Source organism: Radiomyces spectabilis (assembly GCF_025331425.1).
Source record: "Radiomyces spectabilis strain NRRL 2753 chromosome Unknown BYT42scaffold_3, whole genome shotgun sequence".
In the NCBI taxonomy this organism is placed as follows: Eukaryota; Fungi; Mucoromycota; class Mucoromycetes; order Mucorales; family Radiomycetaceae; genus Radiomyces; species Radiomyces spectabilis.
This window is the reverse complement of record NW_026251928.1, coordinates 972,038-991,862: the sequence shown is the minus strand read 5'-3', so window position 1 is coordinate 991,862 and position 19,825 is coordinate 972,038. Positions and strand designations below refer to the sequence as shown.

At 42.4% G+C, this 19,825-nt stretch overlaps 8 protein-coding genes across 8 annotated transcripts; 4 read left to right on the top strand and 4 right to left on the bottom strand.

Annotated features, from left to right (window-relative positions):
* Positions 1-114: 114 nt before the first annotated feature.
* Positions 115-506, bottom strand: BYT42DRAFT_611370 (uncharacterized protein; the record flags this gene model as incomplete). The annotated part of the gene is made up of 3 exons (XM_051571494.1): positions 115-162; positions 233-254; positions 322-506. 3 exons carry the CDS (start codon positions 504-506, stop codon positions 115-117), a joined length of 255 nt encoding a protein of 84 aa, XP_051426118.1.
* A 1,061-nt stretch (positions 507-1,567) lies between these two features.
* On the bottom strand, positions 1,568-2,854 carry BYT42DRAFT_611369 (uncharacterized protein; the record flags this gene model as incomplete). Its single annotated transcript, XM_051571493.1, has 6 exons — positions 1,568-1,653; positions 1,710-1,817; positions 1,894-2,004; positions 2,090-2,417; positions 2,481-2,734; positions 2,791-2,854. The coding sequence occupies 6 exons, from the start codon at positions 2,852-2,854 to the stop codon at positions 1,568-1,570; spliced, it is 951 nt and encodes a 316-aa protein (XP_051426117.1).
* A 57-nt stretch (positions 2,855-2,911) lies between these two features.
* On the top strand, positions 2,912-4,627 carry BYT42DRAFT_510648 (Endonuclease/exonuclease/phosphatase). The gene is made up of 7 exons (XM_051565144.1): positions 2,912-3,223; positions 3,289-3,351; positions 3,410-3,476; positions 3,535-3,583; positions 3,648-3,688; positions 3,742-4,047; positions 4,114-4,627. Exons 1-7 carry the CDS (start codon positions 3,014-3,016, stop codon positions 4,596-4,598), a joined length of 1,221 nt encoding a protein of 406 aa, XP_051426116.1. The 5' UTR covers positions 2,912-3,013; the 3' UTR covers positions 4,599-4,627.
* Positions 4,628-4,862: 235 nt separating this feature from the next.
* On the top strand, positions 4,863-7,666 carry BYT42DRAFT_602861 (PUA-like domain-containing protein). Its single transcript, XM_051571062.1, has 8 exons — positions 4,863-5,125; positions 5,190-5,498; positions 5,563-5,636; positions 5,705-5,868; positions 5,932-6,022; positions 6,109-6,488; positions 6,560-6,876; positions 6,964-7,666. Exons 1-8 carry the CDS (start codon positions 4,973-4,975, stop codon positions 7,306-7,308), a joined length of 1,833 nt encoding a protein of 610 aa, XP_051426115.1. The 5' UTR covers positions 4,863-4,972; the 3' UTR covers positions 7,309-7,666.
* A 1,287-nt stretch (positions 7,667-8,953) lies between these two features.
* Positions 8,954-10,516, bottom strand: BYT42DRAFT_491840 (uncharacterized protein; the record flags this gene model as incomplete). Its single annotated transcript, XM_051564104.1, has 3 exons — positions 8,954-9,781; positions 9,836-9,947; positions 10,098-10,516. 3 exons carry the CDS (start codon positions 10,514-10,516, stop codon positions 8,954-8,956), a joined length of 1,359 nt encoding a protein of 452 aa, XP_051426114.1.
* A 408-nt stretch (positions 10,517-10,924) lies between these two features.
* BYT42DRAFT_559638 (glucosamine-6-phosphate isomerase) lies at positions 10,925-12,454 on the bottom strand. The gene is made up of 6 exons (XM_051567142.1): positions 12,395-12,454; positions 11,801-12,323; positions 11,666-11,717; positions 11,461-11,586; positions 11,234-11,306; positions 10,925-11,152 (listed from the first exon to the last, which is right to left on the bottom strand). The coding sequence occupies exons 1-6, from the start codon at positions 12,441-12,443 to the stop codon at positions 11,085-11,087; spliced, it is 891 nt and encodes a 296-aa protein (XP_051426113.1). The 5' UTR covers positions 12,444-12,454; the 3' UTR covers positions 10,925-11,084.
* Positions 12,455-14,478: 2,024 nt separating this feature from the next.
* Positions 14,479-16,524, top strand: BYT42DRAFT_559634 (uncharacterized protein). Its single transcript, XM_051567141.1, has 9 exons — positions 14,479-14,635; positions 14,693-15,276; positions 15,342-15,365; positions 15,434-15,478; positions 15,539-15,659; positions 15,720-15,826; positions 15,898-16,029; positions 16,108-16,227; positions 16,289-16,524. The coding sequence occupies exons 2-9, from the start codon at positions 14,868-14,870 to the stop codon at positions 16,378-16,380; spliced, it is 1,050 nt and encodes a 349-aa protein (XP_051426112.1). The 5' UTR covers positions 14,479-14,635; positions 14,693-14,867; the 3' UTR covers positions 16,381-16,524.
* BYT42DRAFT_559631 (uncharacterized protein) lies at positions 16,525-17,776 on the top strand. The gene is made up of 5 exons (XM_051567140.1): positions 16,525-16,649; positions 16,713-16,897; positions 16,975-17,078; positions 17,134-17,212; positions 17,293-17,776. The coding sequence occupies exons 1-5, from the start codon at positions 16,564-16,566 to the stop codon at positions 17,652-17,654; spliced, it is 816 nt and encodes a 271-aa protein (XP_051426111.1). The 5' UTR covers positions 16,525-16,563; the 3' UTR covers positions 17,655-17,776.
* Positions 17,777-19,825: the final 2,049 nt, after the last annotated feature.

Sequence of the window (19,825 nt, the reverse complement as noted above, 5' to 3'; positions counted from 1 at the left end):
TATGACGCGAATACATTAATTCTAAAGGACAAATCGTACTGATTGTTTTATTCTCTATCCGTGACATTCAATAGAAAAACAGGCTTTCTTAAAACTTTTTATTTGTAAAACATTTTAAAACGGTCCTAAATTTCCGTCAACGGCCCGGTACTGTATATCATACTAAAGAAACATGTCGAACTGTGAGCCGAATGTATATTTTCGGCCTAATGAATAGTGCGAGAGCGTTTACCTGTTTAACCGCGGCAGGCGCCCTTGCCAGCATTATGGCAGCATGTTTCGAACTTGGACCACTTGGTGGAGGTCAAGGAACCGACTAACCAGTACTTTTGGTTGGTACCAGATTGGTAACCAGAGAGACCCGCCGACTTGCCACAGTCATAGGTGGGACCGACACCGGGAAGGATGCAGTCGTCACTGTTGCCCTTCTTGTAATTGCACCACACAGAGATGGCGCTGGCAGTGTAAGCGAGGCACAAGACAAGGAAGAAGAGAGCAGCTTTCATGATGAGAAATGGGAGACAGAGAAGGATCTGAAGTTTCGACAATTTGCTCGCCTGTCGCCTGGGCTTTATATACACGTTGACCGGGACCCGGATTGAATTCAACGTTGTTTTTGAACGTCATACTGATAAGTCTTCAGTCCTTTTACCGCATGAATTTGTGTAAGGGTATCTGTGGGTCTACTCATCACAGCCACAAGTAGATTTCCGAAACAGGGGATTTGAAGCATATCAATTTCTGGGCCTCGTTACAGCGACCCGCTTCTGTGATCTGAACGCTACATCACCAAAGGCATCTAGCCTAGTTTTGTCATCGTGTGAATCAAAGCACAAGGACACAACAGCGTGCACGCCTTGACAAACGTTTGTGTCCGATAATTTGACAGTCATTCCTGGCCAACCAGAAATGAATCTTTTGCACCGGTGCAACTATGCATCGGTTGATGGCATGATCCCACCATGCCACAACCTTCCATATTGTCTGCAGATCAAAAATTGCAATACCCTGATCTCGGTGCAAACACATAGCGAAAATTTTTCGACTAGTATCTATTTGGTTCCATCGCCATTAATATTTTCCTGCCAATCTGGTATTCTCACCGTACCAGTTGCAACCCAAGTCGCCATTCGTCTGACTTATGAATTTTTCTTATACATATCCTGGAAGCCCGATCCGGAGGCCTTAACAACCGACGCCTCAAGTTTTCTGTGGTGCCAATTTTCCACTTTGGCTTTTCTATAGATCATAAGAGAAAAGACTAGACACGCAACATCATATGCAATCATCGAACACGCAAGCGTCGTCATTTCAAAACAGAGGGTTTGATGGTGGAAAAAAGGCAGAAAATACATAAAGTTGGTGCTGTGCAACAACATGAATTAATTTTGTCAAACATCCTGGATGGAGGTCCCCTGCCTGATCTGTGCAAGTATATTCCCAGGTAGAAAAAATCTCCAATCACAGGCCAAGAGAAAGACAAACTTATCCAAGCTTCGTTAGGACTATTACATAAAAGAGGTCAAGGCCTGTAATAACCAGAGCGAGTTTTTTCACAAAGAGCAAGTTAAATGCCCAGTTGCGCAGCAAACGAAAGGGCAACTTGGGCGGCCAGTTTCCGCCTTTCCTCATCAGGTAAATTTTGGCTTTGTTCTACTCAGCTAAATCAGTTATGGTATGTCGGATCAATTCATGCGTGCAAAACTTACCACGCATAGCTTTCATCAGTTCAAACGTCTTATCTAGCCCGTCCTCCTCTTCAATACCACCAAACAACTGTTGCTGCATTCTCTCAATATCCGCTGCACTGGGCAATTCTGTAACGGAAAAAAAATCAAGTTCAATATCGCTTCCAATACCCTCAGCAGTAGTCACTGTTGGCGCGATAATTACCCAGGTCGTCATCATCATCGATGTCGTCTTTGGCTGGATCATCTAATTCAGACGAAAATTTTTCATTGCCTTCTTGGTCTTTTTCGTGTTGCAACTTCAGCGATTGCAATTCTGTACGTGAGATAAGGTTAGCCAACTTGAATTCGCGATGCTCAGATAGTCTTGTGTGACTTTTCTTCTTCTTCCAATACGCTACCTTTCAGTAATTCGATGGTTTCCTCGTCCTGGAGACTCCCGATATTTCCCTGTGGACCAGCCGGTTTTGCTTCGTTGTGTTTCCTTATCAGTCCATCCCACATATTCGTTTGTAACACATCCACGGCCAAGTCCAGCCCTGCCTTATCCAGATCGATTTCCGTCGTATCATGCATATTGATGTATTCAAATTGGTGCTCTAGGCACCAGTCTTCGAAATTGGTATCTGGGGTTGCACTCGGTGAGCTTGTATCGATGCATAAACGAATGGCGGGATCACACGCTTCAAGAAAAGGAAGCCAGTGCCGAATATCATGAAAACTTTCTGACTAATTTTTTTCTATCAACCACCATTCGCGATGATCATTTTGAATTATTATTGGTTGGCTTACCTTGCTGCTTTGAAAAACAAAAACAAAGGCATCCACGACTCGTGCCACCTCGTTGCTTTCTTCGGCATAGGCCTGCGCGGTCTCTTTTATGTTTTCAACAGGAATCTCATCCAACCAAAAAGCCACGTCTGCAACGTAATACTTTGTGTTAATCGTCCAAGGAATGCTGATGCCTGTAATGGTGTTGTCGGCATCTTGGATTGCCTTTTGTACGTCGGCATCGCGGAACTCGCTTTGGGTGGTGGTGAGAATGCCTTGCGCAACGGACAATGAGGAGAACGCGTTACACATACAGTTTGACTATCCATACCTTTGACAAATTCAAGCGTTCCCGCATTGGGATGGCCGGTGACTAAAATTTTGTTACGAAGCATAATCTATTGAAAACGAGTAAAGATATTCCAAAGAACTCGATTTAATATGTGAGGCCCCTCTCTTGTGAAACACGTCACATGATCCGCCGTACGGTAATGCCAAAAAATTCGATTTGGCACTCCTCGAAGTTCGTTTTGTTTTGACCTAAATTAGTTATCATGGATGAGAGAGCGCTCGAAGTGAAGAGACTGAGAGAAGAGAGAAAAGCGGCTAAAAGAGAAAGAAGAAAGCAGAAAGGGCTTCCGGAAGAGCCTGCTCCGCCAACCCCACTTCCACCTCCTAAACCGTTGTCTCGTTCGTTCCAGCGCGTCCCTTACAAGCGCAAGTTGGCCAATCTCGCTGGCCATTTTACCGTCATGACCTACAATGTTAGTTTCACAGTGACTTGGGTAAAAAAGTAGCTTCTCAATATCGTGTAACACCGAATCGATAGATTCTGGCGCAAGCATTGATCAAACGTGAATTGTTTCCTCACTCGGGCGATCTCTTGAAATGGGTAAGTCAACAGGAAGAGCACTGGTTATTGAGGCATATCAGTGAACCGTTCAACATAGAAAACAAGAAGGAAGATGGTGATGGATGAAATTACCATGTATAAACCGGATATTTTGTGTTTACAAGGTAAGCTCGATACGTAAAAGTAATCCGAAATTGCGTTGTATTAATGTTGACTCGGTAGAGGTCGATATGTACGAAGAATTCTATGAGTCACAGTTTTCAAAGTTGGGGTGAGTAGCTTGTTATTTCGACACGCGTATCATAAAGTCAGGTGGAAATTCATGCATCAACTAGATACAAGACTTTATTTTATAAACACAGCACCAAGAAACATGGTAAGATGAAAACACGCGCGTAATGAACATTCAAATTTACATCACACTTTTAGGTTGCATGATTGGTTATCAGGCTGGCCAGTTTACTTTGGCGGAAAATCGAAATTTTGACTATGACACCGACGATCTTTGTCCCGTCACACAAAACACTGGAAATATCATGCAACTGGCAGCTCTCAAGCATGTCCACCAGCAACATCTTGGCGTCGTGGTTGGCAACACTCATTTATACTGGCGGCCCCAGTCCTCTTACGAAAGATTACGGCAAGGCGCCATCTACAATAGGAAATTGAGCCAATTTAGAAAAGAGCTGGCAGAAACTCACGGCCAAACACAATGGCATGCTTTGATGCTTGGAGGTAACACCATCTTTCTTCACGCACAGTCGCTTGTCTTGAGCTTTTTGGTGACTGAACATGCTGTAGACTTTAATTCGACGCCCACCGATCCACTGTATGCAAAGATGGTAGGATTAGAACTCACGGATTTCCATATGCAGGACTTGCAAATGTCAAGACGCGCCTTTTCGCAAGATGAGGATGAGACCTCGGTCTCGGCTTTTGCAGACCGATCAGAAGAGGAAGAACAAGAGCCTCGAGACGATCTGATCCCCGTGGACGAATTATTGTCCTACTTTAAAGACATACCAAAATGGAAAAGTGTATATCAATGCTATGCACAGCTGGATAATTCCATGAGCGATGGTTTGGGAGAACCGAGATTCACGAATTACGCTGAAGTGTTTCAAGGCACACTAGATTATATATTTGTGGAAGACACCTCAGTGACCCTGGCAGCGTCGGAGATTCTTATGCTACCGAAAGAAGACGATCTCAAACCTGCGCTGCCTAATAAAAATTATGGTAGCGATCATTTGTGTCTTTTAGCTAAACTAGACTTTGGTGAATAAAAAGGCTGAATGTAGACATCTCTACCGCACTATAGATTTGAATGCGGGCTTTTTTCATGTCTCTGCGGCTGCGTTAGTAGATAATTGGATTGGTTCCCACCAGTTTTATGATAAACTAATTAAGAAGCGTTCTATTGCTGGAGAGACTGTTCGGTCACCGGCTGAACATTGACCTTTTTTTTTTCTGATATTTCCGTATTTGGTATTTTCCCCTTTTTCGTGATTCAGAAATTGCCTGTGCAATTTTTCTGCTGCTGGGGCGTGCGCGCGAGAAAACTCCGCACGATAATTGAAAGGAAAGAAAAATGAGCAGGAACGCGATCTCAATAAAGTAAACTCTCTTTTTTTTTTTTTTGGTGCTTCTTTCCAACAGTATGCACGTCAAACTTCTTGGTCCAGGGCTGTCCTTGAAGGACGCTACACTACAAGTCGAACCGCAAATGACGGTCCGCAAGTTCCGTCAGCTTGTCGCCACCATGCTGGAACTACCCACCAACGGTTTTCGAATGATCGCTCTAGGCAAGATTGTAAGAACTGTACCATTTGCGTGCCTGTTTCTCACAAAGAGGTGCTAACGGAATGTCACTTCAGCTAGAAGATTTTTGCGCTGATAAATCACCTGCCACTTTGTTTGTCACCTATCGCATAAAGAACAACACTTCCGTATTGATTCACAAGATCAGACGCGAGGATGCGCCATCAACCCCATCAGAAGAAGCCGCTAACACGAAAGCAAATGCAGACCAACTGCAAGATGTCGAAACGAATGATGTATCTACACAAACCCCCATGGGTCCTAACGACGATTACCAATGTCGTACCTGTCACAACAACCCGCGCACAACCAAATGCCGTGAATGTGGTTGTCAAAAGTGTCTCAAAAAGTCAGGAAATCCATTGGTATGTATGGGAGAAAGTAAAGCAAAAGACTTGCATCAGACTGAGGTGATGTTTGCATGTATAGATTTGCGATGAATGCGATATGTACTGGCATATAGAATGCGCAGGTCTCGATGCTGAGCCTACAGACGATTATTGGTAAGTAACGTTTTGAATTGCCCTCACGATCTCGTTGTAAAGGTTGATGCGAATACCTTGGCGACTAGGTATTGTCCCAACTGCAAAAATCAGGATGTCGACGTGATCGTTGGGTCCGGTAAAGGGGTCAATATGAGAAATTCCAAGTCGGCTAAAAAACCTGCTGCTATTCAAACCAAAGCTTGGGGCGGTGGCATATCGTGCTCGGGCAGGGACAGGGAATGTGTTATAGGCAAGTGGATGGAACACCCCAAGAGATCGGTTTGACAATGGATAATAACCACCGCCAATGCAGTTCCTAGCACACACGTAGGCGCCATTCCTGGCATTTATTGTGGTCAACAATGGGAGTATAGATTAAAGTGCAGTGAATGGGGTGTACACAGGTGAGAATGATATCAGCCTCCACAAAAAAAAGTGACCAAACCATGTTTAACCTAGAGACTGTGCCATGCACGAAACCTCTTCGTAGACCACCTGTAGGCGGGATTTCCGGTTCCACGGCTACCGGTGCTGTATCTGTTGTCCTATCCCAAGGCTACGCTGACGATAAGGATTATGGCGACGAGTTTTTATATACTGGCAGTGGCGGCCGAAATCTGGAAGGCAACAAGAGAATGGGAAAGCATGCTTCGGATCAGGAATTAACACGGTTTAATCTCAGTCTCGCCATGACCTGTGCTGCCCCGGTCGATGCAAAGAATGGTGCGGAAGCAGCCAATTGGAAAGAAAGTCGTGCTATTCGTGTATGCCGCACCAAAAAACTGGCCGTCTATCATCCCGAATACGCTCCGTCCGATGGCGTACGCTACGATGGAGTATACAAAATCGTGAAATACTGGCCCGAAAAAGGTAGGGATTTGCGGGTGCTTGTCATCATTCACTGGTGTCGTTTCAAGGGACGCTGAATCTTAGTATTGTAGGTGAAAGTGGTTATCGTGTATGGCGATTTCTGTTCCGGCGAGATGATCCATCGCCTGCCCCCTGGACGGAAGAAGGCAAACGGTCCATTGAACAGGCCGGTTTGCGTACCATTATGGCCGACCCTCAAAAAACCGAAAATAAAAAACGCTATCGAATTCCATCGCACATCTCCAAGCTGATGGATCAAGATGCGGATGATAAACGTATCTGGGACGAAGTCAAAAACATGGTATTCTGGTCGGAATACGAGTTTATTCATCATGTCTTTGCCAATGCTATTGTTTGTCCGAGTGGCACATGCGCTATACCCATCGTTGTATGTATTCTTAGGAGGCACCATCGTATATACCGAAATTTTATCGTTATTGAATGTAAAAACTGACCTGTGTTTTTTTTTCTCTAGGATCCGGTGACTACACCTTGCGGTCATATATGCTGCAAACATTGTCTCAAACACAACGAATCCTTTACTTGCAGCACGTGCCGCAGTGATATTTCCGAATTGAGAGGCAAGAAAAAGCTGGTGAACGACGATCTTGTGGCTGTATTGAAAGCATGCAACTGGGCGTATGGCGTCAATACATCGTCCCCTCTACCCAAGGTATCCAAGACAACCTCGGCCAAAAAGAAGGTAGTAGACGATAGTCATGACAATCTGTTGTTGCCACCGGACTCTCCGATACCAACCGCCGAAAAACGGGCTCGTTCGACAAAATCGTGGTCATTGAGAAAAAGAACGCGTTCTTGAATAATGTGTCCCAACTATTCACTCTGTCAGAATCTATCAGTTTGCGATATTCAGTTTTTTTCCCCCGCTTCCTTCCTCCGTTTTATCTGCAATGTATATAACTCGAAAGAGTGCCTCCATCTAAAATTAACTAACACTTGGCACGGTTTAACAGCATCGGGTCAAGATGCGTTTTTATAACATTATAAAGATACACAAAAATAGAAATTAAAAAGAAAGTAGGTGATTCACCTAAGCACATCATAGAAGTACAGTTTAATTAAAAAAATCTGGATAAAAAAATTTTACAAATCAAAAAAGAGACCAGGTAATGTTGTTAAAGTTAATCAAATAAGAGAGGAAACCAAAGGACAAAGACATAAAATAAATGGATATGCATTAGACAAGCCACGCTTACTCTTCTTTTGTTTTCACTTACAAAAAAACTGTTTTCACCGCTTCGCGGGAGCCGCCACCGCACACCACCAAGGCATGGGCTTTGTTCATAATTTTGAACTATGGAAGCACACACAACAAGTGAGTGATTCGGGATAACATTCGAAGAGGAAGGCCACTTGAGCACAAATACATTACCTTTAATAAAAGTTTCTTTGTTGCCGTCAAAAAAAAAAAAAAGGATTTTCGGCGCGCAAGCTAATATGATATGTAGAGGTTCAGTCGTTTTGATATCACAGTTGTGGTCATCATGAGTATACGTACAGTGCAACTGGGTTTAAGCAAAAGTTATAAAATAAGCAATAAAAAATGTATGGCGCGATGGATGGTTTTGCGAAAAAAAGAAATAGATGTGCGATGAAGAGAAAAAAAGAAATGAATGGAAGATGCATCACGTTATAGACATGGAAAAAGAGGCGATCTCTCGTACTGTAGCTAAAAAAACCTTTATTGTCCAATAATGAAGCAGGAAAAAGACGCCATGTGTCTTTTCTCATCGCTTCATGTCATATTTATTCATTGATAAAGAGAGTGTGACCTCATCGCATGAAATAGCTTCATGAAATAGGTCTCAGATAATGTTAGAGAGAGAGATCATTATTCAAGTGTTCATATATCGGCTGGTAGGATACACAAGTGCACATAACTTTGGCAGAGATGGAATGAATGTCTCGTTAAATTATCGTTCAGCTCGTATTTACACTTTATTGAAAATAGAAGTCATCCTCGAGAAGCTGGCCTCTCTTTGATGAACAAAGTCGTCAGTTTCAGCGCAGGTATTATGCAGAGCCAAAGAAATATGAGGAAATCCAACCCCACTCCCGCCAATGAAGGACCAAGTCATGATTTTTTGCTTCTTTGCAATTTATTTTATTATCATTTCTTCATTTCGCGACAAATATGAACTGAAAGATGAAAAAGACATTAGGAAAGTCAATAAATTTATTGGGATTACCCAGAGTTTTGGCAGGGCACTGTACATGTGTTGGTCAATCCATTAGGATTATTTCTTATTACTCTTTTTTCCAACGGCTTTACGAAGCGACAAAATCGGCTCAAGAAGACATCGAAGGAAACCAGGCATTCTGCGCTCTCGGAGGGCCGGTGGTTTTTTCTCGGTAAAAGTCGAGCCGATGGTTGGTTCAGTAGAAACATGGCTATCAATACAAAAAGATAAGAATTGGAGAAAACCCAAGTGCATGAAACAGGCTTACCTTTGTTGGTATAACATGGCCACTAGAGCAGCACCGATACTGCTACCATCGGTCGCTGGTTCGATGCGGATCCGTTGAGCCACGGACGCGTCGAACCAGCGCGTTAATGCATGCATGATCCGGTCCGACATGGGGGCGTACATTTCGAAAGTGGATCCCGTGACGCCAATCACGATATCGTTTGAAGAGTTGATCATCTGTGGCTGTTGTTCGATGATAGCGCACATGGCCGCCGCAGCGAGATGAGCGCCACGTGTGGCAACGATCTTGCAGAGATCGGCTATCGTTGTCAGATCAGTCGCTGTCATGGTATAATCATCAAAGGTGAATAGAAGGCCAATACGATCCAAAGCATCCGGTTCATGTCTGTCTTTTTCAATGGCACTGAGATGCGCGGTTTCAAATCCCCATGATTTGGTGAATTGGAGGGGCATGTGTCCTTGAAACAAGCGTCGTTGATCAATCAACTCTATTCCCGCCAGTCGTACGAGCTCTCCCAAATAGGCACCAGACATCATTTTTTCATACAGCTGAAACTTGGGTTGGGTGTGCTGGGCGTCCAAGGCAAGGTCGAAGCGATTTAGGGGGAGATAATCATCGCTGCCAAAAATATCAATTTCTGTATTGACAAGCATTTCTTGAGTTGCGTCTTGGGCGGGCCATGTGTCTTGCAGTTTGGTAATGCACTGTACTTTTTCAGGATAGGCTGCATTGACCCCTGTGCCGTAGATGAACCCCACACGGACTTTAGGGTTAGCATACGCATGAGCAACCAATGTACCCACGGTATCATTGAGCAATGCCGTCACCGTAATGTCGAGTCCCTAGTGCCCTTGTTAGCTTTCGTATTTTCTCTGCCGTCGTCATGAGTACCGTACTTTGCGTTGAAAAGCTTCTTTGAATAGGGATTGGAGGTCTTTGTTGTCGATCCCTTTCAGATCAAAACCTTTGCCCATGCGTAACACTAAACCTGTGGCAATACCTTTTTGGCTGAGATGGCGTCAAAATGTTACATAAGGAGATAAGGAGAGGATAATTGTTAGCGCGAAACCGCCAAAATTACCCCTTGAAATTAAGGTTTCTCTTTTTCTTTGGTTTCTTTTGGTTGGCTGATTTCTGTTTTGTCTTACAATGACTTACTCGAGAGGAAAGCTCCAGCAGACGCCCATGACAAGTGGCGTTTGAACGTTAATTTTTTGCACAAGCTCATGGACAGTGTCTACAATCCAATCGAAAAAGGCTTCTGCTGTCCCTGTGCGAAGTGGATCTTTGACTGCAATGGACCGTTTGACCTCGGTCACCGTGACTTGACCATGGCCTAATAACTCGACAGCACAGACTCTTAGCGTACTACCGCCGAGATCCAAGGCAAGATAGGTGCCCGTTTCACGCCCAGTGGGCAATTTGGTGACATAGGAGGGAATCATGGTCGCCAGACCTGAAGCAGACATGGTCGCCAGCCCGCTGTTCAATTCAGATTTGAATCCCTGAACAATGGCTTGGAATTGATGCGGTTCCAAAGCAAATGCATTTTGAATGTCTTGCAATGCGTCTGCCATACCAATACAAATAAAAACAAAGGAATGAATGAATGAAATGAATAGACGGAAGAACAAGAGAAAGCTAGGTGGAACACGATTTTTTGCCTTGAAATACGAGCACACGGGGGAAAAAATAAGGGGACTCAAAAAAAAAAAATTAAACGTATGGTGGAGAAGAAGAAGCCATTTTTAGAAAGTCATCAACGGATAAACAGCAGTGTTTTGTTAAACAAGTGGTACAAAGGAGTTCATATTGTACGTCTCATGATACCCAGATGCCCACATTTTCTTTTTTTCTTGCTTTCCCTGAGGACCCTGGATTATCCAGGGCCATGATGCCAACCATGAGTTACCAAAAGCAGGTGGATTGTGTGTCAGTCATGAATCGATTCAATAGTTTCAAAGAACTTTGTGCATGAGAAAAAGCAGATGAAGAGTGATGTAAAATTTCCTTTTTTTGCAGTAGTTATGAACTTATATAATAGTTTACATGTATGAACAATAAAAAATAAAACGGGACGGATTATGTAACAAAAGTTTTTAAAAGTCCCCTATTTCCTGAGGTGGTGCTTTTTCGTTGTTTGTCTTACTCCAAAGGACCATTCATCGGAGTCTTGGGGTGGCTTGCGGGACCTTTCAATTGTTTCACACCACCTAGAGAATTTACATAATGTGTTTTAGAACACTTTGGCTTCCAACGACAAACATTTGATCGGGTGACTTTTTTTTTCTTACCTTGCAGAGACAAATTCTCAGCACCAATAAGGTTCTGATGTACGTGTTCAATCGACTTGAAGTATTTAACAGTCTACCGAAACGGACATATCAGCATCTTCGTAAAAATCCAAAAACAACAATCACATTCTTGGATCCGAGCCAGACAAAAGGGAAACGCAGAAAAAAAACAATCCCAAGCTTATTTCCCTTTCCAGACTCAGATCCCTTTTTTTTTTCTGTCCTACCTTGACGTGCAATTCAAGGGTCGCGTCCTCATCACACACAATAAGACCCTTGGGGTGCATTTGGATAGCAGACACAGTCCACATGTGGTTGACACCCTCTTCAATACACTTGGCCAAAGCAATAGCCTATAAAGGAATGACCCAAATGTTAAGTTTTTGCCCTTCTCTTCTCATTCGTGTATACGGAAAAAAGAGAAATTCTCACCTTGTGTGCGCCGGTGATGATAACGACGACTTCACGAGCATCCATGACAGTGCTAAACGAGTCATAAGAGATGTTACAGTGAGTATTCAATCTCCGACTATCCAAAAAGATTTTCCAGAGGGTCGATGAACTTACGCAACACCAACAGTCAATGCAAGCTTGGGGACCTTGGTCACATCACCATCGAAGAAACGAGCGTTGGCAATGATGGTTTCGTAAGCCAAAGTCTTGACACGAGTGCGGGAGGTCAAAGAGGAACCGGGTTCGTTGAAAGCAATGTGACCATCAGGACCGATACCGCCCAAGAACAGTTCAATACCGCCAACACGGGCGATCTCCACTTCGAATTTCTTGCACTCTTCATCCAAATCAGGAGCGTTACCGTCCAAGATGTGAACATTTTCAGGCTTGATGTCCACATGCATGAACAAGTTCTTCCACATGAAAGAGTGGTAGGATTCGGGATGGTCGCGGGGCAAACCAACATATTCATCCATGTTGAAAGTGACGACATGCTCAAAGCTCAACTCGCCGGCCTTGTGCAATTCAACCATCTTCTTGTAGACACCGACAGGAGAGCTACCAGTAGGCAAGCCAAGAACGAAGGGACGTTCAGCGGAAGGCTTGAACTGAGCGATACGCTCCTTGATGTAGTTGGCTACAAAACGCGATGGTGGGTTAAGTCCGAGGGTTCGTTACAGCCAACACATACCAACATCCAAGGCTTACCAATATACGAAGAAACGTGGTCGGCGTCTTCACGGATGATCAATCTCATGGTTGTTGTGTAGTGATAGTTGAAGAAAAAAGAAGAAAGGCTAAATTAGCACAAACCCCTACCCATTTATTACGAAAAAAAAAAAGAGGCGTCTGGCCACGTTTGCCCGGACCAATCATGACACACGTGGATTTCTAGGACCGACGATGTGAAATGACCCATGTTTGGGTATGATTTTCCACTGAATGGTACATCTTCCTCATGGAACGTTATGCAGTTTTCCCTCATGCGTCACCCATCTATACTTTAACAGAACGTCTGATAGCTTAATTTTATTTGTTACAACATTTACTTTTGCTTAAAAAATTGAATCGAAAGGGAAAAGGAAGTATTGACTGAGAGCAAAAAAAAAGAGGACTTGAATCTCTGTGTTCATCTTGACAGTCAAATGATTGGCTGGTAAACTGATTACATAACCAACCTTTACTTCCGTTGTCTCCGACAGGACCCTTGGCTATCCCTTGTGGGCACTTTTTTTCTGTTTTTCCTTTCCCCAATCAGTTTTTTTAAACATCCGGTCCGCATAGAAAAAAATACGAATGCTTTGTCTTTTCATTGGATGTTGTTGGATACTCTGTGTTCAAGATGACCTATGAGCCTCTTGTTGTAACAAGGCAGAAAAAAATTCTCTCATCGGCTAATCAGCAGATACGGATTAGTTCGTCACATTTTTGTACTTCGAATGACGTTGACGACGTGTGACCAGCCGACTCCGTACCGCAGTTTTTCTCTCTCATTCCATTCCGATGTATCGAAATTTTTTTTTTCGAAAGCTAATAAAGATAGAAATGGTTCAAGAAAAAAAAAACAAGCTTTCAACACAGTTACAAATGCGGATACGGATAAATGTATCTAGAAAGAATCAAATTTAAAGAAAGCCAAAAGGAGAAACAAATGTAAAACTGAATGATCATTACTGAATACTGAAGAATATTGCACGATAAAATTCCCAGATCATAGAAATTCGATTCGAAAGCTCGTCGATCTTGGTAGAGCGCAAAAATATGCGTTTGGGAAAATCACACCACACCCGTCTGCCCAATTTAAAATTAATGTCGCTGTTTTGAAATCAATGACGTACCAGCAGGACCGGCCTCTTTTTCCTTTATATCCAGCGCACCTAACAAAACGTCCAACAACCAACAATTTCGGAATCTGAGAATTTGCAGAACTCATGGTAGATTAATTATCTTACCGTAAACCTTGGGCATAAGTGATCTAATATCTTTGAAGAACTACCAGGTTGTAGGGTTTGAAAGAATTACCCTTCTTTAACAAAAATTTGATACGGATCTTGGGAAAACTTCCTCAGTTACGATGTATCTATTATTTGATCCATTCTCATACTTGTGTGCTTGATTGCAATTCTTAACAAACCAGTGCTTTATAAGAAGAGCTGTGGCGAGAAGCAGGCATTATACAGTAAAATTAAATCCAGATGTGTCGCTTGATGTAACACCTTATTATAAAAGACACTTGGTCGTAAAATAAAATTAATCGCTTTTGGTGGTCGATCGTAAATAATGGAAATGTATACGAACTTCTAAAAGTCTCCTATAAATCGGTGATCTACAGTATGAATGACTCCAAACTACAAGGATTAAATTATTTCTCGTTTCCATGCTTTTCTGATTTCAAGAAATGGCATACAACAGTAGTTCTTTTTTTTTTTTTTTTTTTTTTTTGGCAACGAAATAAAGGTGAGCTCAAGATGTTGTTGGTGAAAATAAAAAACTTGTAGATGACTTTCATCTAATTTATTAACCAACGACCATCGACTGTTTCGGCGCCTCGTTTGCACGTTGACCTGCGTTGCATGGCAACGTGTAGTCCGATCCTGTCCATTTGGTTGGTTCCCAGGCAACAACGGTTACCGATAACTTGATGACACCCACATTTTGCTTTAATCTCATTATGCCTGCTATTTTACCATTTTTTCTTCATAAAATTTGACTTGTTATTACAGTATTTCTCTGGATTTTGCCTATCTGACTTTTTTTTTTTATCTCGCCCGTTGCTTTTTCTTTCCCTATCATTTGTCTTGGAAATTTTGTGGCTTCGAGTCGAATACCGGTAAACTGCAAAGGATTACATCGGCATTAAGAAAATGCGGTTTTGCGTTACTTCAAATAGTGATACTGTTATTTAAAGTGGATCGACAAGATACTGAAAAATAACACACACATTGGCAGGTAAGCAGATTTTCAAAGCCTTTCAAAACCTTTATATAAAATTTACGTTGAAAAAAGAAGGTCATTGTGGATGGGTTATGCTTACTCGGTTGTTGCTTTGAGAACAATGGGAGAAACCACGGTCTTGATCCGTTGACACTAGACTGTAAGCGTAAAGTCCACTTCAAATTCCGAAGCTCATTTTATACATCATTTTCTCTCCTTGTATTCTGAACTCTTCGTTTTCGACCCGATGACATTTGCTAATCTCTTATCTCGTCACGCTCATCCAAACTCCCATGATGATCAGTCCAAAACTGAGCGTGTACCATCCTCTGATGCTAAATCACACTCTTCTCCAAATGATATCATCTCCACCACAGAACGTGAAAACGCAGTCGGCAATCTGCAAAGCGCTTTTCCAACGATAGAAGCCGAGGTGATTGAAGCCGTACTGGACAGTCAGAATAACAAGGTAGAAGCGTGCTTTGAGGTTCTGCTCAGTATGACCGATCCAAGTTATGAATCGGAAACCGCTGAAATGACTCCAGAAGCTCGTCATTCGCAGACTTCCGCATTAGATCAGCAGACGCAGCAAGACGAATTACTGGCGAGAAAACTAGCATTGGAAGAGCAAGAGCAACAACAAGACCAGTCCCAAGGTATGTCAAGTTTGAAGCATATGATTTCAATCACAGCGGAGTTGATTTCAACGCATTATGGGCAGCGCGATCTGGTTTCCATATCCAAGGTAAAGTGATATTATTTCTGTTTCCGTCGCTTGCTTTTCTTTCAGAGACTCAACACCTATTGTGACAGAGGAAATTCCTGTTATAAAAGAACGCGTGATGGAAGCAAGTCATTGTAAGCTACATTATCATCAGGTTTATCATGGGTGAGGGTTTAACGTGTGGATTGACACAGTGGCGAAAAAGAAGGTTTTGGATTTTTATTCAAGTTTGAAGTCCAAACGATCTTCTGGTTCAGCTACCAGCGAGTCTACCGAAGGGCCAAATGCGTCACCTGCATTACACACAGATAACAAGCAAGTGTCGCTGTCAGTGAATGTAGCAGAGTTTTTACTAACCATCTTCTTGTCTTATAGTGAGGTGAATGAAGCTAGCTTATCCACGTGGAAAGTCGCCAGCGAAAAACCTGCAATTTACTGCCGCGTACCAACAGTAACCTCTGTCGATCTGTACGAATGGGATGGTATGATAAGGTTTTCTTCTCTGCGCCTTTTTTTTTCGTGTATGCTGATCAAGAAACGATGTATGATGCAGGCAAGGATTGTTCAGAGACGACATCGAACACTGACAAGGAACGTAAAACTTCAACATCTGCAGCGCAGCTGAAAGAGGATGAAGACCTTGCCTATGCCTTGGAACGATGCTTCAATAGCCAATATACCAGAAGTAAAATGAACGGAAAACCAGGGCGATAGGACATAGAGACTCACATGAGCCCTTTTTTTTTATGAATTTTCATTTCAGCCAATAGCACATCCAGCCAATCGTTTGCAAGCCAGGGCCATACTTCGTCTCAACCAGGCATCAAGCATCACGATAACACACTGTCTGATAATCATTCCGAGAAAAATCATTCCATAGATGGTAAGTCGATCCATCATCCGTTACTGTTTGATCAAGTCACTGAATTTGCGCATGCCAATAGATGACCCTATTTATCTTCACACCTTGCAAAAGCAGACATATAATATTAATGACCATGATGAGTTTGAAGATTTACTCAAACTAAAATCATAATTCAAATAGAAGAACATTGACAACTATGGCGGGTCACGATGATGTAGCCACTGTGTTACGCGTAGTGAAATGGAACAAGGCGAAATTAAGCTTTGTGGGTGTGACGGGCTTTATGAGGGTCCGCGAAGCGGGCATCTGGGTGATAGTTTTGCAACTGCACAGTTTATTGCAGGAAAACACAATATGTACAACGGAGAAACTTTTCTCAAGTTGCGTTATGCAACGGATCCCGAAGCAGAAACATTTTTTCAATGGGAAGGAACTGTATTGTAAGATCGCAAGGTTTTCAGGGAAGGGTCGATGAGTCAGGTGTTTATCGTTGTCTGTTGTAGTGCTTTCATTCCAGGCCAACCGCCAAAGCGAGTATTCGAATGCGTTGGCATGAATGTCGCTAGAGCCACCGTAGAGGACGGTAAACTTTACGTGACAAGCCGCGAGTTAACGTATTTCCTCGACCCGACCACTCATGAAAAGTTGGACGAATGGGTCAATCCCTGGACAAACGAGACATTACCCGGTATGACATAACGGCCATTTTTCAAAAGGATGGGAATAGAAGCAAAGGTTGACTTATTATTATTTCGATATTTCTAGTTATTCATATTGCGAATGACCCGGTGCAGATGGCTTTGCCTATCGGAATCCCACTTAACGCACGGAGTAATGCCGCTAGCAATACCACTGCCGTGGCAGTTGAGGTACACGAGCATGAATTAAATCCATGGATACCATTCCATACTCACCATGAGATAGATTCCGCTATTCTACCCGAATCCCTTGGCAACAGAGGAGGGAAAATTTGACGCATATGATGGCAACAAAATGTATCAAGGTACGATGCATATCCATCGACATTTTCGAGCTAACCATTGATACTGATGGCTTCCTTTTCTTTTTTTTATCTGTCTTCAGCGGGTGAATTCTTTACTTTCAGATGCGCAACGTCTGATTTGGAGAAACCGGACACCATTGATAAGGTGGACCTCGACTGGACACGCATCTGTGGATTTGCTCCGTTTATGAAAATGGGCAAAACCAATGGATATTTGATTTTCCATTGCACTGGGTACAAACTGCCTCAAAACTCCACATATGAGCAACTCCATCCGGTGTTGCGCAAGGAGATTCAAGACCGACTCAGCGAATATGCGCATGCGCCATGCAAATACGATGCGGCCGTCAAAAGTGTGTCGAGCTGGAGCTATTTCCGACAACATTATGATCGCTACGTCAATGATCCAAAGACGGTTTGGCCAGTAAGCCAGGCAGAATAAAAAAAGAAACTATTGTAATGATTTCATCATGGGCGTGAAACACCATGCAAAATAAAAAGCGTTGAATGTGAATGTCTTCCATGCTCGTGTAACTTTGGCCAGGCAAAAGGGAATAGGACAAACGCTGCGTTTCACGGCCTAGGAAAAAGATGGAAGCACGAGAAATCCATCGAGTGGTACAATATGATATCATTCAGTCCAATTGGCTGTTAATTAAAAGAGCTCGTTCCCTCTAAACCATAACAATGTATTGCAAAACGACCAACGAGCCTATCAATGTACATTCCATGCACTATAAAAAGCGATTTTGCCATATTCATGCGTGCATCAGCCTCATGATATGCTGGTTCATATGAAATTTTTTACACCCCACGTCGGTTGTTGGTTGATGTGTTACTCGCCAGCGCACGCTTGGCTTATCAAACGAAGATCTCTTTTTTGTGTGTTATGTCCTCGTCGTGGTTCACATGACGAGAATAATAATTGTTAAATACCTCAAGACGATATCTAAAAGAGGCATAAACGGCCAAAATGAGATGTTTCAGAGACATGGCTCAACTATGTATATGGCTGGCATTTTCAGAGAGCTGTCGTCTATCCATCGGAACCTTCGCTTGATCGGAATAAGCTATTGGCAAGCCGACAGCAAAACATGACTAAACTTTTTTACTTGATATTTTTTTTTTTTACACAGCGTGCTGCATGTCTGATACATTTGTTCGGCGAGGAATTACAGTAGTGATATCCATTTATTTTATCTGCTACCCCTGGAGGCATCAAAGCCCCAAAACAGCTTCTTATGGATCAGCAAAAGAACGCACAGCAGGTGAGACGAGAAAAAATAGACTTTTGACTCGCGTCTGAGATCGTTTGATTGCAGAATAAGATAAGCCGACCATTTGATTCACGGAAGAATATTAAATTATTCTTTTTGCATCTTGAAGTAGAGTATGATATTTCAAAGGTTACAGCCATCGTTACTCATATGCAAGCATGACACCATTATGAATAAACGTTTGTTCTTTTTTTTTTTTATTTAGACGAGCTGTTTAGGGCGGGATTCTTTTTTGGGGAGTGGTCAGTTATATTGTTTTAGGAATATTGTACGCTCAATGTCATACGATGAATTTCTTTTGGAAGTTTCGTGTTTTGAAGCAATTCAAACACTGTAGAGAAGTAAAAATACCATGGTTCCTTGCCGGGTTCAGGTTCCACATCTTGGTTGTTCTGAACAAACGCGAATAAACACCACGATGTTAATCAGATTCTTGGAAAAGAGAAACATGATTGCTATTTTGGGCGATCTCTAGATTGTTTTTTAATCACCGAACACCTAAATTTGATTGGGTGGTGATGGTCGGGAAGAGGAACTTTAGTGTGACTATTTATTTTTACAATGAACTTCTACAGGACGGGCCTGGAACATTTAGCCACAGATCACTCAAAATTCTTCCAATTGGGAATGGATGCATTGAGGACTGTGGACGTTGATTGGACATGCAATCACTGCCTTCAGTTGCCATTGGAGTATCAAAATGGAGTGTGAAAGATAGAGCGGTCGAAGAAAATGTATTCTGGCTTTCAACCCCATTACAGCCTAAAAATTTCTTTCCTGTTGTTCTTTACATTTTCCCCATCGAGAACTGTCAAAGCAATAGCAGACAAGCCATTCCATCTCACATTTTATCTTGAATCACCCGAAAAAAACGAAAATCGCAACAGTTGTAGCTTTTTCTATCTTGTTTATATTTCATTTCCCGATACGCTGCTTAAGTGATTTAGGAAACTGCTTTTTTTTATCAACATTTTTTTTTTTATATTCCCAGATCTTGCTCCATTCCTATTCGCTTGTGATTTGCTACGTTTGAACAAGTTCACCAGCTATATTTTTTTTTTTTTTTTTCATTTCCTTTCTCGAGGCATCACATATTCTGATATTGTTCTTCTTACACAAAGACTATTTGGATTTTCATATTTTCAATTCTATACTCTTTGTACTTTTTCCCCTAGTCTTTCAAAAACTACTTCAGAAGCCTGCATTCTCCTTGTGAGAATTCCATTTAACCTTTTTTTTTATACTTTTCTTAATTGACCCATTCAACATTACGTTGTTATGGAGGCACACCAGCTGGACTTGTCGTCAACTATATCACACATCTCGGAAACGCATG

What these genes read in the sequence shown, in the direction of transcription:
- BYT42DRAFT_510648 (XM_051565144.1), top strand. Translation starts at nt 3,014, where the DNA reads ATGGATGAGAGAGCGCTCGAAGTGAAGAGACTGAGAGAAGAGAGAAAA. An exon ending in TTACCGTCATGACCTACAAT is followed by an intron (nt 3,224 to 3,288) that starts GTTAGTTTCACA and finishes CCGAATCGATAG; the next exon opens with ATTCTGGCGCAAGCATTGAT. An exon ending in GGATATTTTGTGTTTACAAG is followed by an intron (nt 3,477 to 3,534) that starts GTAAGCTCGATA and finishes TTGACTCGGTAG; the next exon opens with AGGTCGATATGTACGAAGAA.
- BYT42DRAFT_559638 (XM_051567142.1), bottom strand. Translation starts at nt 12,443, where the DNA reads ATGAGATTGATCATCCGTGAAGACGCCGACCACGTTTCTTCGTATATT. An exon ending in CCCTTGAATTGCACGTCAAG is followed by an intron (nt 11,307 to 11,460) that starts GTAGGACAGAAA and finishes CCGTTTCGGTAG; the next exon opens with ACTGTTAAATACTTCAAGTC. An exon ending in TGAGAATTTGTCTCTGCAAG is followed by an intron (nt 11,153 to 11,233) that starts GTAAGAAAAAAA and finishes TAAATTCTCTAG; the next exon opens with GTGGTGTGAAACAATTGAAA.
- BYT42DRAFT_559631 (XM_051567140.1), top strand. Translation starts at nt 16,564, where the DNA reads ATGTACAACGGAGAAACTTTTCTCAAGTTGCGTTATGCAACGGATCCC. An exon ending in CCACTGCCGTGGCAGTTGAG is followed by an intron (nt 17,079 to 17,133) that starts GTACACGAGCAT and finishes ACCATGAGATAG; the next exon opens with ATTCCGCTATTCTACCCGAA. An exon ending in TGGCAACAAAATGTATCAAG is followed by an intron (nt 17,213 to 17,292) that starts GTACGATGCATA and finishes ATCTGTCTTCAG; the next exon opens with CGGGTGAATTCTTTACTTTC.
- BYT42DRAFT_602861 (XM_051571062.1), top strand. Translation starts at nt 4,973, where the DNA reads ATGCACGTCAAACTTCTTGGTCCAGGGCTGTCCTTGAAGGACGCTACA. An exon ending in AAAAGTCAGGAAATCCATTG is followed by an intron (nt 5,499 to 5,562) that starts GTATGTATGGGA and finishes TTGCATGTATAG; the next exon opens with ATTTGCGATGAATGCGATAT. An exon ending in CATGCGCTATACCCATCGTT is followed by an intron (nt 6,877 to 6,963) that starts GTATGTATTCTT and finishes TTTTTTCTCTAG; the next exon opens with GATCCGGTGACTACACCTTG.
- BYT42DRAFT_559634 (XM_051567141.1), top strand. Translation starts at nt 14,868, where the DNA reads ATGACATTTGCTAATCTCTTATCTCGTCACGCTCATCCAAACTCCCAT. An exon ending in CGATCTGTACGAATGGGATG is followed by an intron (nt 15,827 to 15,897) that starts GTATGATAAGGT and finishes TGTATGATGCAG; the next exon opens with GCAAGGATTGTTCAGAGACG. An exon ending in CAATAGCCAATATACCAGAA is followed by an intron (nt 16,030 to 16,107) that starts GTAAAATGAACG and finishes TTTTCATTTCAG; the next exon opens with CCAATAGCACATCCAGCCAA.